The sequence below is a fragment of the Canis lupus genome, chromosome 2 (assembly GCF_003254725.2).
Source record: "Canis lupus dingo isolate Sandy chromosome 2, ASM325472v2, whole genome shotgun sequence".
NCBI lineage: Eukaryota > Metazoa > Chordata > Mammalia > Carnivora > Canidae > Canis > Canis lupus.
In genome coordinates this window covers 19,619,779-19,633,875 of record NC_064244.1, presented here as the reverse complement: position 1 = coordinate 19,633,875, position 14,097 = coordinate 19,619,779, and the positions used below count along the sequence as shown (strand labels likewise).

Genomic DNA, 14,097 nt, shown 5'->3' with positions numbered 1-14,097 from the left:
TGATTCTTCAAGCTCTCATCTCTGAGGACACAGAATTGCAGATTCCAAGAATATGGAACCACTAGCCTACCTCCTAATTTGATGGTACCACTCTTGAAACGCTGTCAGAAAAATGAAGGCAGACACTGATTTTAAAGTCCTTTCATGATTCCAAATGTGTCCTCGATAATCAGTCCAATGCGTAACTACTTTTAGTAAAAATAACTTATGGCATCAAGTAAGAAGAATATTTCCACTCCTGAGTTTTTTTGGTATTGTGAGGTCTTGGCAGATACGTAAAAAATGTGAATCTCATCATGTTCCCTTATCTTAGGGCCCTCTTGGTAAACTGACAAATTATATGATGAATATGTTTACCATATAGATCCCAAGGGGAAAAGCAGGAGTGTGGGCAGAGGCATTCACCAGCGCAGCCCCGTATCCCGCCAAATGGCCTCACCTGCAGGATCCTCAGGCACACCTAAACATCAGGAAAATTCTTCCCAGTACTTGCCTGGTGTCAGCTCTAGAAAGTTTTCCTTTTTATATCTGCTCAGTTTCACACTGATGTGAAACTCACTGATGAGATGAATTTGGATTATGACCCAAACTTAAAACATACACACATGACACCAGGATATTCAAAAGGATACTTCAGCATTTTCAAGTTCTAATAATTGTCTCATAGGGTAGCATTTACTTCTTTACCCTGCTGTTTTAGTGCTCAAAGGAAAAACATTAACTTGAAATATGCTTAATATTATCTTATTCCTTTTCACAAAATTTTGGAAATGCCAGCATGTCCCCAAATTAACCGTTTTGATTATGAACATGACATATGATTTTGTTTTCAGTGATGCTCAAGGTTTCTACCAGCACTGAATAAATGCACATGTTGACAGATAAATTTTCAAGACTTAAAAATATGAATACAGTGCCCCAAAGATTTTTTAACCCCAAATAGTTATTAGATGGAATTAGCTTTCTGAAGCATTCACCTGTCATACACCACTAAAGGATGAAGAAGTTTTGTTTTGTTTTGTTTTAATACCAATTCTGGAATGTGAAAACCATATTAATGCAAGCACAATCCTATAGAGACCATACTATAAATTCTGGACTTGTAACCAAAGAGGGCTATCTGTATTCTATATATCACCTGTTTATGTCAAAATCTCTTTGGGGAGTTAACCACAGACCAAATAAAGCAAGGCATTTCCTTTAGATACTTATTAAATCATAATTCAAGCATCGTTAAACAAATCCTAAAAGCAAAGTCATTACTCCAAGATTGTAAGGAAATTAAAGCCAATGCCTTAAAAAATTCTCCCAACAAAAAATTTCCAGGTCAGCCTAATACAGGCATTTATTTCTCAATAACTTAGACATGTATCATTACTTGAAATAATAAGAGAATAAAATTATAAAGTCATGGAATTTTAAAGCTCAATGATAGCTACCTGGGAGTGAGTTTTTTTACTTGAAAAAGTATTAATGTACTCAGAGAATCATGTAGTTAGTAGTTATATTTTTAAAGAAAATTTTCCTTTAGTTTTAAAAATGATCAGTGATGCCATAATAGATACACTTTTAAAGAATCCTAATTGCAGTCCTATTTCTCTCATCAATTTTTAATCAACCCTTTAAATCAATTTTAAGCAATAAAATATTTACCTCCTCAAAATTTAGCTTTTATTTTTCTATCTTCCTTAGTTGTTTTTGAAATATTCAAAAATATCTAACTGATCTGGAAAACAAGGTTTATCTCCTGTAACTTTAAACACTAGAAGAGATTCCTTAATTTGAAACACTAAGTTTGTTTTTAGAACACTGATAAATTTATCATTAAAAATCTGGCATGTCCTTACATGAAAGTATTTTTATAAATATGAGCTTTAAAACATTTCAGAGTACAGATTATTCCAAAGCATCCCCATGATTCATACTTACCACAACTTCTCCTTTGTGAGCTTTCACTGTTGCTCCAAACCACTGATTTGATTTAAATTCTATAGGTTCCTTGGTTCCATTAACTCTGATTTTTCTGTTGTCTGAGAAAAAGGACATGGAATTGTTAATAATTTGTAAAATGTGGCAGCCTGATACAATATGTAAAAATGAACATGTCCATTAAAAATACTTGGAAAACAATTTTCATACATGGAGGGGGAGGTTCCAGCCAAGTCTTTTCATTTAGAAAAATACCAAATGAAATTGTGTATTTGAACATAATATTTCACAACTTACCTTGCAAGAAGCATTTTTTTTTTTACAACTTATGTTTTCAGAGATAATTGTATTGTAAACTTGATGTGGACTCTGCTAGTCTTGAATCTACATGTTTGTCATTTGTCATTGATTTATAAAAGATCGAAGACCAAATATTTATAACTGCCCTAAGGAATTCCAATATTTTGTTTTCTTTTTTTAAAGATTTTATTTATTTATTTCAAGAGAAGAGAGAGTTGAGCATGAGCAGGGGGAAAGGTAGAGGGAGAAGCAGACCCCCTGCTGACCTGGGAGCCTGATAGGGAAAGGGGAGGCAGGGGGCTTGATTCCAGGACCCTGGAACCATGATCTGAAGTGAAGGCAGATGCTTAACCGACTGAGCCACTCAGGTGCCCCCAAATCTTCCCCAATGGGAAGCACATAGGAATCTCACCAATCAGAGAAACACAAGTTTCTTGGCTGAGTTAGGAATGATTGTGAAGGACTCCCAAGGTCTTGGTTTTTAACATGTGTCCATGCAGCCACAGAAAATAACACCTCAACGCAGTTTTATATAGACTTTGCAGATGTCAGAATGAGGGGGGCCATTTGGGTAGAAACTCAACCCAATTATAGCACACTTCAGGTCTTAATAAAAAGCAGATATCTTTTCTTTCACTCTTGATTTCCAGTCAATGTATTTCCCACGTGGTTCTAACCACATGGTTCTAACTGGAGCTTCGTCAGTATTAGTTAATGAATTTCAAAAGACATTTGTACTGAGGCATTTTATTTACATTTTATTTGTATGTGTTTCCTTTGGTATGCATTTCATTTTTCTTCCTTGACTCTGTAATAAATGCATTACAAAATGAACTTTTAACTCCTATTAAGTGAGGCCAAAATATACACATAATTAACATTAAATTGAGTTTACATGATTACAGACTTTCAAAAATTATGTATACTTAATCTTAATCTGAAATTTACATTTTACATGTTAGTAGAAAATCATGAATTTCCTTCTTAAAAACCTTATGCTTTTGTTGTTTCTGAGCTTTAAAAAAAAAAAAAAAGTTCTGTAAATCCTTACTCGAAATGCACACAACTAGCAGAGAACTAGAGCATCTTACAGATTACAGCATAAACTTGAAAATATAAACATTCCTATTTATATGTAGGCACTTTGGAAGATTGTAGAACTCAGACACAAAGAATCTTGTCACTATTTATAGGGTGATTAGGGACAATTCTTTTAATCCTTAGAGTTTTTATTTCTTCTGCAAAATGAGGCTGAGAATACCTTCCCCCTTTCCTCTCTCACCGGTGATCAAAGTCATAATGATCACATGAGATAAATGAAATTGAAAATGCTTTTTTTTTTATAAGCTGAGAAGCTGTATACTACAGAAATCCTGTAGCCATACAACTTGAAGTCCAAACCCTTTACAAATACCTTACTTAGAAACCTGGAAACTCAACCTAAGTCCAAGACTTGGAAAGGACCTCACACACATGCATAGAATATGTTATTATTAGTGATTTTTGGTACTCAGCAGTGAAATTAGTAACACCTCTCAAGATTGTCTATGTGGTGTTGATTAATTACAGAGAGAAAATACAGCACAGTGGCTTTAAATCTCCAATCTGCTAAAAAGCCATGAAAAGACCAGCACCTCCAAAATTTCAAACATCCTTAAAGGAGATCCTAAAAGGACTTCAAAGCAGGTTGCTGGGAGGAAGGAAATGGATTCTGGGAAAAATCAGACGCCAGTTTCAAATTGACTTGGTTTTGCTAGAAAAAACGATGTGACTTTGCCTTTGGGACTCCTGAGGCACCTTCTCTGGTGTTCTGAGGCTGAACTGTGTAACTGGATTAAAAGCATCAACTGTGGGTTATTTTCCAGCAACAAATTTCTTCTGCACCAAGAATACAAATGAATGGGCTTCATTATTACACAAATTCCACAGGCAATCCAAGGATTGCAGGAGAGGATTCCACTGTCCTTGATCTTCATTTACTGAGATGAGCTTCAATCTAGATGGGTCATCCATTCCTTGATCATTGAGGTAGACCAGCCACCTTCTCAAAATTCTGCTTTATTATTTTGATATGTCCTGTGACTTGAAATCTAATATCATAATTCTGTAAAATTTCAAATGAGTGAAATATACTTGGGGTTGACTATGGAAGTGAACTTTCCAGTGTCCCACCTTCCTTTTCTGTACAAGATTTTTTCACGCCAAATACCTCAACACAAGGCTCCGTTCTGTCTGTTGCACACCAGTGCTCAAGAAACCCATGCATGGACAATGTCTTGATTTGATTTGATCTGTTCTTTACTGAAAATAACCCCTGGGGATTACTCAGCAAGGCTTCTGCCCTCCTGAGCCCTCCTCTGTGTGGCAGAGGGCTGAAAGCCTGGAACGTACATTTCCTAGACACCCCTTACGAGTAAGACTCTGGTTGAATGAGAGGCTCATGAGCTGTCTGGAAAGAGAAGACGGAGAAGCTATTATGCTCTGGTGGCATCTGCGGGCACACATATGGGCGGCAGTAGTGACAGATGTGATGTTCTTTGTGCAGCTCTCAAGTATCCCTTGATAATCATCCCTTTAGGGTGCATCAGACAGCAGAGATCGACTCCTGAACTTCTATATTTCTTCACTGGCAGGCAGTGACCTTCCCAACCTTCATACCCCCAGGCTTTTCAAGGTCAGCCTCTCAGTCTCTGTATGCTATTATTTTCTAGTTGTAATACTCGGAGTGGTCTCTGTTCTCCTGACCAAACTCCCACTGATGACATGGGGCAAAACAATTAGGATAGACACATGGGTATCTATAGCAGAAGGAAGGCACTGGTTACCCTAAGTGCATTGTCAAGCCCAGAAAACTCTTGGAAGGGCCAGTGGTTCTGGGAGATAGTGGAGACCAAAAGTCACCTAAACAATTCTCTCCTTGGCACATCACCAACTATGGAGAAAACAAAGCCACAGGCTAGGTTAAAGTTTTATAGTGACGGCATGTGATTTAAATCTCTCTAAGCAGCAAAAGACTACTAACAAAATTAGTAAAGAAAGGAAAATCCAGCTGAAACTTTTGTCAAGGGAAGGATCAATATAATGTATATGTAAAAAAGCTCCCATATCAATAAAAGACTAGCATTGTACAGGAGAAAGCTCTAAGGACTTGGCATAGCAGAGTGAAGAAGAAATTAAAAAGCCTGTAAATTCATGGAGAGGTCCCGAGCCTCAAATTAAAATAATAATGGCTTAACACTTTTGTCACCTACCAATTTGACAAAAAAATATTAATGGTCATTCTGCAAGACAATAAATCAACATAGGATTTTGGAAGGGCCACTTGGCAATATATATATCAAAGTTTTTTTTTTATATCAAAGTTTTAAATGTACATTTTTAAAAAATATTTATTTCTTTTAGAGAGTAAGAGAGAGCATGAGTGGGAGGGGCAGAGGGAGAGGGAGAGAGAATCCCAAGCAGATTCTATGCGAAGTGCAGAGCCCCACACGTGGCTTAATCTCAGGACCCTGAGATCAGGACCTGAGCCAAAGTCAAGCATCAAATGCTTAACTGACTGAGCCACCCAGGTGACCCTAAATGTACCTTTTTTGGGGGTGGTGGTGAATAATTCAACATTCAGGATTTTGTTCAATGGAAATAATTACACAAAAGCTGAAAGATGCCATATGAACATATCTGCCATCCTGGTTGTGATAGCAAAATTGGAATTTAAATATTTATGCAGAAGGGATTCAAACAGAAATTTCTGTTATCTGTAAGGTAGACCACTATCCAACTGTTAATATATGCATGACAGACTCGTGTGCACTGATACAGAACAATATCTACAAAATGTATTTTTCTTTCTTAGCTCTTTCAAGGCTTTAAGAAAGTAGAGAAAGGTCCAAGGGCTTAATATAACACACCCTTGTAGGCGGAGTTGACCACTAAGCTTCCTCACATTTACAAATACGACAGTATCCTTTGGCAACTATCCCCGGCTCCATCCCCCCCTTTTCTTCTCCAGAGTTATCCACCATCAGGTATTTGTACGTTTTTGCCGATCAAGGTGACCGTGAACTGGTACCTCCTTTGTTCTGTCCTCACTGGCATTTCCCTGATTGGCGGCACAGTGACCGTGTTTTTCTATTGCCACACAGCCTTTTCTGCTGCGAATTTCCAGTTCACAACCCTTGTTCATTCTCTCTCTTGAAGATTTGATTTTATTGATTTGTTAAGAATTCAACATATATTCTGGGTATTGATTGTTTTCCCCACATATATGTTACAAATATACCTAGTATACTATCTTTTTTCTTGGGCGGTTGTAATCCCACCTCTGCAGTGATTAAGTCCTGACACAATTAAGGCCCCTGCCTGCTTCCAGCATCGACTCCTCCAACTGCCTAGGCTCAGGAGGTGCAGACCCATCCATTTTTCTGTCCCTTAAAATTTTTTTTTTTCCTGTCCCTTGAATAGTCTCAGCTTTTGCTGTCTTCTCATTGCATTTACTGTTCCCGCTGCCATGGTTTTCCACACAGCTGAGCACTACCTGAGATGATCTTATTTGTTGGTCTGCACGCTTCCTGTCTGTCTCCTTCAGAATATATGTGAATCCCATGAGCAGAGACGTTAATTCTGTTTCACCTCTGTATTTCCCACTTTTAGGATGGTGCCTAGCATGGGGTACGCCCTCCATAAGTGTTTGTTGAATGAATATCCAAGTCCCTATCTATTTATTCAGAAATTTGCCTAGGATATTGGTTAATAGGATCTCACTTTCGTTTAAAATAAGATCTGGGGGCCACCTGGTTGGCTCAGCGGGTAGAACGTGCAACTCTTGATCTCAGGGTTGTGAGTTCGAGCCCCATATTGGGTGTAAAGATTACTTAATAAAACCTTTAAAATTAATAAAATATGATCTGGAGGGAAAAAAAACCCTAAAGATAAAAATCTAAAGATTTGTAGGCCACACTGGAAATTTTTGATAGGTGGCAACAATTGAATTGGTTTGGCTTGCCCTACATTTCTGGGCTTTGAAGCTACCTCTCTTAAATCGGAAGCTTCAGTCTCTGGGAAATCTGGGTACAAATCCCAGTGGCTGGCAATCCTACTAATGTTTGGTTCCCTTTTCACGGGAATATTCATTTCAGAGTAGGAGTGAGGGAGCATAGAATATGGTGCACATATGGGCTTCTAGCAGATTTTTCTAATCGTTTAGCTTAGTAAAATGGGAGGAATTACAAGAAGTGAAGATGGATCACCATGGGGGAGAGAAGGGAAGAGCTGAAACTGACACAGGTGCAGCAGAACATTCTGGTAGATGGGGGGCGGATTTCTGAAAACTATTTATAGATGAGTCCTTGACCTCCTGCTGGAACACAGTAAGCTTCCTTATACCTTCAGTCATCACTTTAAGTGCACAGCCTTAGGGATTTTCTTAAAGTTGTTGCAGGAGCTGTCCAGACATTTTTAATCAGGAAAAGGGTAAAAAGAAATCTTTAAACGTTTGTTTGTAATCTTTCCCATAATCAAGTGTATGCTGTAAAAGTTTCATTTAAATTGAAACTACATATCTGAGAACAGGGATTACTCCTTTGTAAAATTCAAAATAATACAGCTGGGGCAGGAGAACTCCTTGCCGAAAAGAAACACATCCAAGAAAAGAATCTGGGTTGGTTTTTAGGCCCAGGAAAATTAAACTTCCAAATGTGTGACTCCCAACACCCTAAAAACCGCTATTAAAGAAGGGCTCTGTAGCCTTTGTACTCTTGAGCATCTTATTGTGAACTTTCAAGTATTTGAGGAAGTATCACAAATTCATTTTTGCATGCAATGTTCAAAAAATGGAATTGTAATCATAAATTATAATGTTATACTTCCCCCCTTGCAGTTTTATTGAGATATAATTGCCAAGCAGCTCTGTATAGGTTTAAGGTGTACAGCATCATGGTTTGACTTATATATATCATGAAATGATTACAATAGTAACTTTAGTAAACACCCATTATTCTCACATATAGATAAAAAAAAAGAATTTTTTTTTCCCTGATGGTGAGAAATCTTAGGATCTACTCTCTTAACACCTTTTATATATAACACACAGCAGTGTTAGCCATAGTCCTCCTGCTATACATTCCATCTGCAGGACTTGTTTATCCTATAACTGGAAGTTTGTCCCTTTTGATCACCTTCCTCTAATTCCCCTCACCTCTGGTAACCACAGATCTGATCTCTTTTTCTGAGTTTTTATTCCTGTTGTTGCTATTGTTTTCTCTTTTCACATATAAGTGAGATTTTACAGCATTTCTTTCTGTCTTATTTCACTTAGCATAATGCCCTCATGTTTTGTCCATGTTGTCACAGGTGGCAGGGCTTTCTCCTTTTTAATGGTTGAATAATATTTTGATGTATCTATATACCACATCTTTCTTTGTTGTTGTTGTTAACTGTTTTTACATTTTTTAATTTAAATTCAATTTGCCAACATATAGTATAATACCCAGTGCTCATCCTATCAAGTGCCCTCCTCAGTCCCTGTCACCCAGTCACCCCAGCCCCCCACCTACCTCCCTTTCTGCAACCCTTTGTTTCCCAGAGTTAGGAGTCTCTCATGGTTTGTCTCCCTCTCTAATTTTTCCCACTCAGTTCCCCTTCTTTTATATACCACATCTGTATCCATTCATCTGTTGATGGACAGAAATGTATTATTCTGATTAAATGAATATTCTATATATTTATTTATATATTTATTTGTATACATCATATATGTATACATTGTGCAACTATGTATGTAGAATGCATTCACACCCACACAGACACATAAAAAATAGTATCCCTGCCTTTATTTAGTAGATCAAATCTAAATGCCCTGCCCCCCAGAACATAGGTCTGGAACTCCACACTTGACCTTCCTTCCATTCAGGCAACTCCCTCTCTGTTCCCTATTTAGTCTTATTCCTAGACTTTATACATGATGTTTATTTTTTTATTTTTTTATTTTTTAAAAAAATTTTTAGAGATTGATTGATTGATTGATTGATTTATGATAGACATAGAGAGAGAGAGAGGCAGAGACACAGGAGGAGGGAGAAGTAGGCTCCACGCCGGAAGCCCGACGTGGGACTTGATCCCGGGACTCCAGGATCACGCCCTGGGCCAAAGGCAGGCGCTAAACCACTGAGCCACCCAGGGATCCCCTACATGATGTTTCTTTTGCAAAATTCCATTCTTCCTTGTTTGCCAACTACTCCAAATCGCTTCCTTAAAACCCTGCCTTGCAGAGTAGAATGGTGGTTACTAGAGGGTTGGGGGGAGGGAGGAAAAGATGAAGGTGTTTAACAGTACAGACATGTAACGAGTAGTAAATAAGCCATAGAGATCTAAGGCACAGTGTAATGAATCTAGTTAATACTACTGTATTTTAACGATGTAATATGATAAATATTGCTTCAGTGGCAATCATATTACAATATATAAACGTATAAAAGTAACATGCTTTTGTTTAATTGAAGTTCGATTTGCCAACATATAGTATAACATCCAGTGCCCATCCCGTCAAGTGCGCCCCTCAGTGCCTGTCACCCAGTCACCCCATCCCCCCTGCCCACCTCTCCTACTACCCCGTGTTTGTTTTCCAGAGTTAAGAGTCTCTCATGTTTTGTCACCCACTCTAATTTTTCCCACTCATTTTCCCTCCTTTCCCCTGTAATCCCTTTCACTATTTCTTATATTCCCCATATGAGTGAAACCAAATGATTGTCCTTCTCCGATTGAAAAGTAACATGCTTTAAGTTGATAAATATTAACATGTTAAATTGATCAAATATAAATAATTAAGCACACAAATGAACTAACTGAATGAATACAAATGGATGCTACATATTATATCTAAATAGTGAAATGACATAACCAAACTATTTAATAAAATATATCTGTCATCAAAAAAAACCTGTTTTAAAATGTACAGCCAAAAATTCTTCAAATTGAAATTCTTTCAGATTTTTGCTTTTAATAATTCAAACAATATAAAGAAACTTCTATAAATTATATAAGGCACAAAGTGGAAGATCACTGAATCCTAATCTCTGGACATAGTAGTGGTTAAATTTGGTAAGCCCATCCAAGCATTCAGAGTGTAAGAGGATTCTAGCTCATTCCTCTTGTTTAAGATATTTCTTTTCTTTTCTGGAAATCATGAAAGTTCTATTTTAAATTATTATTTTCATACCACTATTTAAATGTTTGTTCCCATACATAATACTATATAGTTTTCCCGACCTAGACGAGACTATAAATTTTCTGCTATAATTATTTCCACGTCTGTAGTGTCTTGCGAAGAATAAAGATCATATTCCCAACTTGATGTTTAACAATCAATAGTGCCTAGCCAGTGTTCTTCAGACATTTGTTCAGCAATAATACAAATGGGTTTTCTACATCATCGGATATTATTTGAAATGTTTGTCACATACCAGTTAACTCAGGTCATATGTAAGGTTCATTCTAGAAATACATATGGACTTTTGTTGGTTCGATGCAAGTGATTTTATGGGTGGATATTCTGCTAGTTTGTATGATGGAGCTGGGGGAGCAAATGTTAAATAAGTGAAAGATTCATCTCTCTGAAGGGAAATGGTAAGCCATCTCTGGCAGATCAGATTAAAAACAAAATAAAACAAAAACAAAACTCCCCTAGTACTATGTGAAAGTCTGAAAGGCAGAGCTGGGTATAGTTGAACTGTATGGAGACATCACCTTTGACCTCATCTGCTCCAACACGCTCCACTCATCTGCACTGGCTAGAACAGTTTTCTCTTTCATCTCACCCGTGCCTGGGACAGACACACAGCCCACACAGGCACATCCACATGCACACACATCACTCTTCAGCTCTGACCTTTAGTGATGCCTTCTCTGAACAGCTGTCCCTGATACACACAAGTCCCCCTCCAGGCAGGGATAGGAGCTTTCTTCAGCACACCTAAAACCTTCACGCTCTGCTATTACAGACTCCCGCTGCCAGACCCTGATGCTCTCATCCCTTGGGCTTGAACGTCACAAGGTTAGAGAGCACGTCTGTTTTGTTTGCTATATATACCTAGTAAAACAGTAGCCCCGCGAACCAAGCCAGGTGCTTGGCCTGCATCCTAGGCAATCAGCAATGCTGCACTCCCAAACTCCATTCCCTAGGCAGTTCCTGATCCTTCCAAAGGCCTCTCAAGTGCATCTGTTTCTTTCCATACCTGTTGCCACTTCCGTAGCTGTGACCACCATTTCTTTAGCCTCAGTTTCTGCAACAGCCTCCTGACTGGTTTCCCTTCCTGCAGGTTTGCCACTTACAAATTCATTCTCTGTCCTAAAGCAGAATTCTCTTGCCAGCACCATCTCTTCATTCCCAAACAGTGATTTCCTTCAAGCTCCTTGCATTCCTCAGGCTTTCTCTCAGCCCTAGATATTCTCACACCTGAAATAATTACCTGGTCTCCAAAGTCTGGGCCAGAGACACAGCTGGGGAACCGACAAGTCTCCCTACGGCTTCTATGTCACCTTCAGATTGGCAGGAGCACAGCATGCTTCTGTTTAGTGCCCAACAATTTATTTGCTTCAAGAAGTAATGAAAACCTCTCAGCATGGGAATCTCAGGAAGCAGATTAAATGACATAAATCTCTTCAATATGACCTCAAAGCAATGCTTTTAAATACAGGATATGATTGGGTTTCAGGATGAAGGCTGTATAAACTTGCCTCCCAATAGCGCTTGAAAATGTATTTACACTAACTCCTGTCATATGCTTGCATTTCCTTGGGATCTCATCTCTGTTGCCAGAAGATGTAGTAAAAAGGATCCCAACCATTCGTTTAACAAAATGGTTCATTTTGTGGTTAAAATGAAGGAATCACCATTCCCAATGTCACATAAAATAGGCATCTCAGAATGCAAACTTTCTGTATCTGCAGCGTATCCTCACAGAAGATTAATACTCCGGATGGAATTGCTCTCTGGGAAATCTCAAATCCTATTCCAAATGAGTAGCACCACACCGTAAGGTGGGCAAAGGCAAAAGTTTATTCCTTCCACAAAAAAATTCAGAATTAAACATTTGCACGGTCCCTGCACACTGTCTGCTGATCAATCCCGTGGCATCCCTACTCATTTCATTCCACCTTGGGGACTACTCTTCACACTTCTTCAATCTCCTAACCTTCTCATGCTCAGCTGATAACCTTGCTTCTTATTTCAAGGAGAAAATGCAAGACATGAGCAAGGTCATTTTCTTCCTCCTGTCTCCAGACCTGCCAACCTGTCTCAGTGGTGCCCTCACTGTGCCGTGTCCTGTCACTGAGGAAGAGCTGCCCTTGTGTCCCTCCATCTGTGTCCCACACCCCCTTTTCCAGCTTCTTGGGACTTTGTTTCAGCAGGTTCCCTTCTCTTTTGGTCACTGTTGCTTCCCTTTTAGCGGGATGACTCCCAATAGACTGTAAACATGCTGTAGTATCTTCTCCATGACTACATTTCTCTCATCCCATATACAGTAAAAGTCCTCGGTCCTTGTGGTCCCCATTGGTCCTCTCCTATTCTCTCTTGACAACTCCACCACAACCACTTTTATTTTTATCAACAATAACTTCCCGTTGCCAAAGCAAATGTTCTCCATTTCTGTCCTCACTTCACTCCACCTCACAAGGCTTGCCTCACTGGCTTCATAACTTCTTCTAACTCAATGGTCCTCCTTCTCATCTTCCTCAATTCTCCAATATTTCTCCAACTGCCAGGGTGCCCCAGGACTTAATCTCAACCTTGATCTCCCCCTTCTTACTCCCTTCCCTCTTCTCTTGGCTGTGCTTTGCTACCCGCCCCCCTCCATATTCACTCTCCCAGGTGTGATCCTAAATATCACCCAAATACTCACAACTTCTAAACCTCAGTCTCCAAGCCTCCTGCTTGAGCTCCAACTTTACTGATCCACCTTCCCATGTGACCTCACCTAGATGTCGAATAAGCAGCTCAAATTTCACCCATTTGGATTCAACTCCAGTTGAACCCCAGATCCAATCATTTTTCAACCCTAACTGCTATCACCCAACCCAAACCATACGTCTCTGTTAGTGGACGAGGCGGGAGAATCTTCCATCTGGTCTCCTTCCTTGCCTACAGTCTGCTAAACTGATCCCTGGAAAAACGTAACTCAAATTATCTTACCTGTCTACTCAAAACCACCAGTGGCTGCCCATCACTCCTTGAATAAAATCCAAAACCCTGCCCCTGGCCTCTAAGGTACTTGCCAATATACTTGGTTCTCTGGTCTCATTTTCTGTAACTCTTTCCCTGACTTATTTCAATCCAGCCCAGTGGCTTCCATCTCCCAAGGACGCCCTCATCTCCAGATTTTAACAATGACTTCGCTGCAAGCCTGGAACACTACCCAATCCTCAATACTGTTTCATTCCCTCCTTCACGTAATTTAGATTCTTGCTCAGATATACTCCCTCCTCAGTAAAACTCAAATCACCTAGAGTAAGCAAAATAAGAGCCCCCCAGAGTGTTTACATCTTCACCACCCCCAAACCTGTGAGTATTTTAGGTTGCATGGCAAAGGGGAATGAGGGTTGTTAAGCAGTTGACAAAGAGATTATCCTGGATTATTCAAGTGGGACCACAGTCATAACAAAGATACTTCAGAGTGGAAGATGGAGGCAGGAAAGGAGGGCCAGAGACATGGCAGTGGGAGGATGACGCCTGACATTGCTGGTTTTGAAAATGGAAGAGGGCCATGAACCAAGAAATGTGAGCAAATCTCTGGAAAGTGGAAAAATCAAGGAAACAACTCTGCCAACACCTATTTTCTACATTGGCCTCCAGAACCGTAAGTTAATCAGTTTGTG

The 14,097-nt window shown here is 39.1% G+C and overlaps 1 protein-coding gene across 1 annotated transcript in view; it reads right to left on the bottom strand.

Annotated features, from left to right (window-relative positions):
• The window catches only part of ITGA8 (integrin subunit alpha 8), a 168,814-nt gene that overhangs the window by 143,621 nt on the left and 11,096 nt on the right, over positions 1–14,097 (bottom strand). Inside the window, exon 3 of the mRNA XM_025445066.2 lies at positions 1,930–2,030. Coding sequence (XP_025300851.1) covers positions 1,930–2,030 — 101 coding nt within the window. The remainder of the gene's footprint in view (positions 1–1,929; positions 2,031–14,097) is intronic.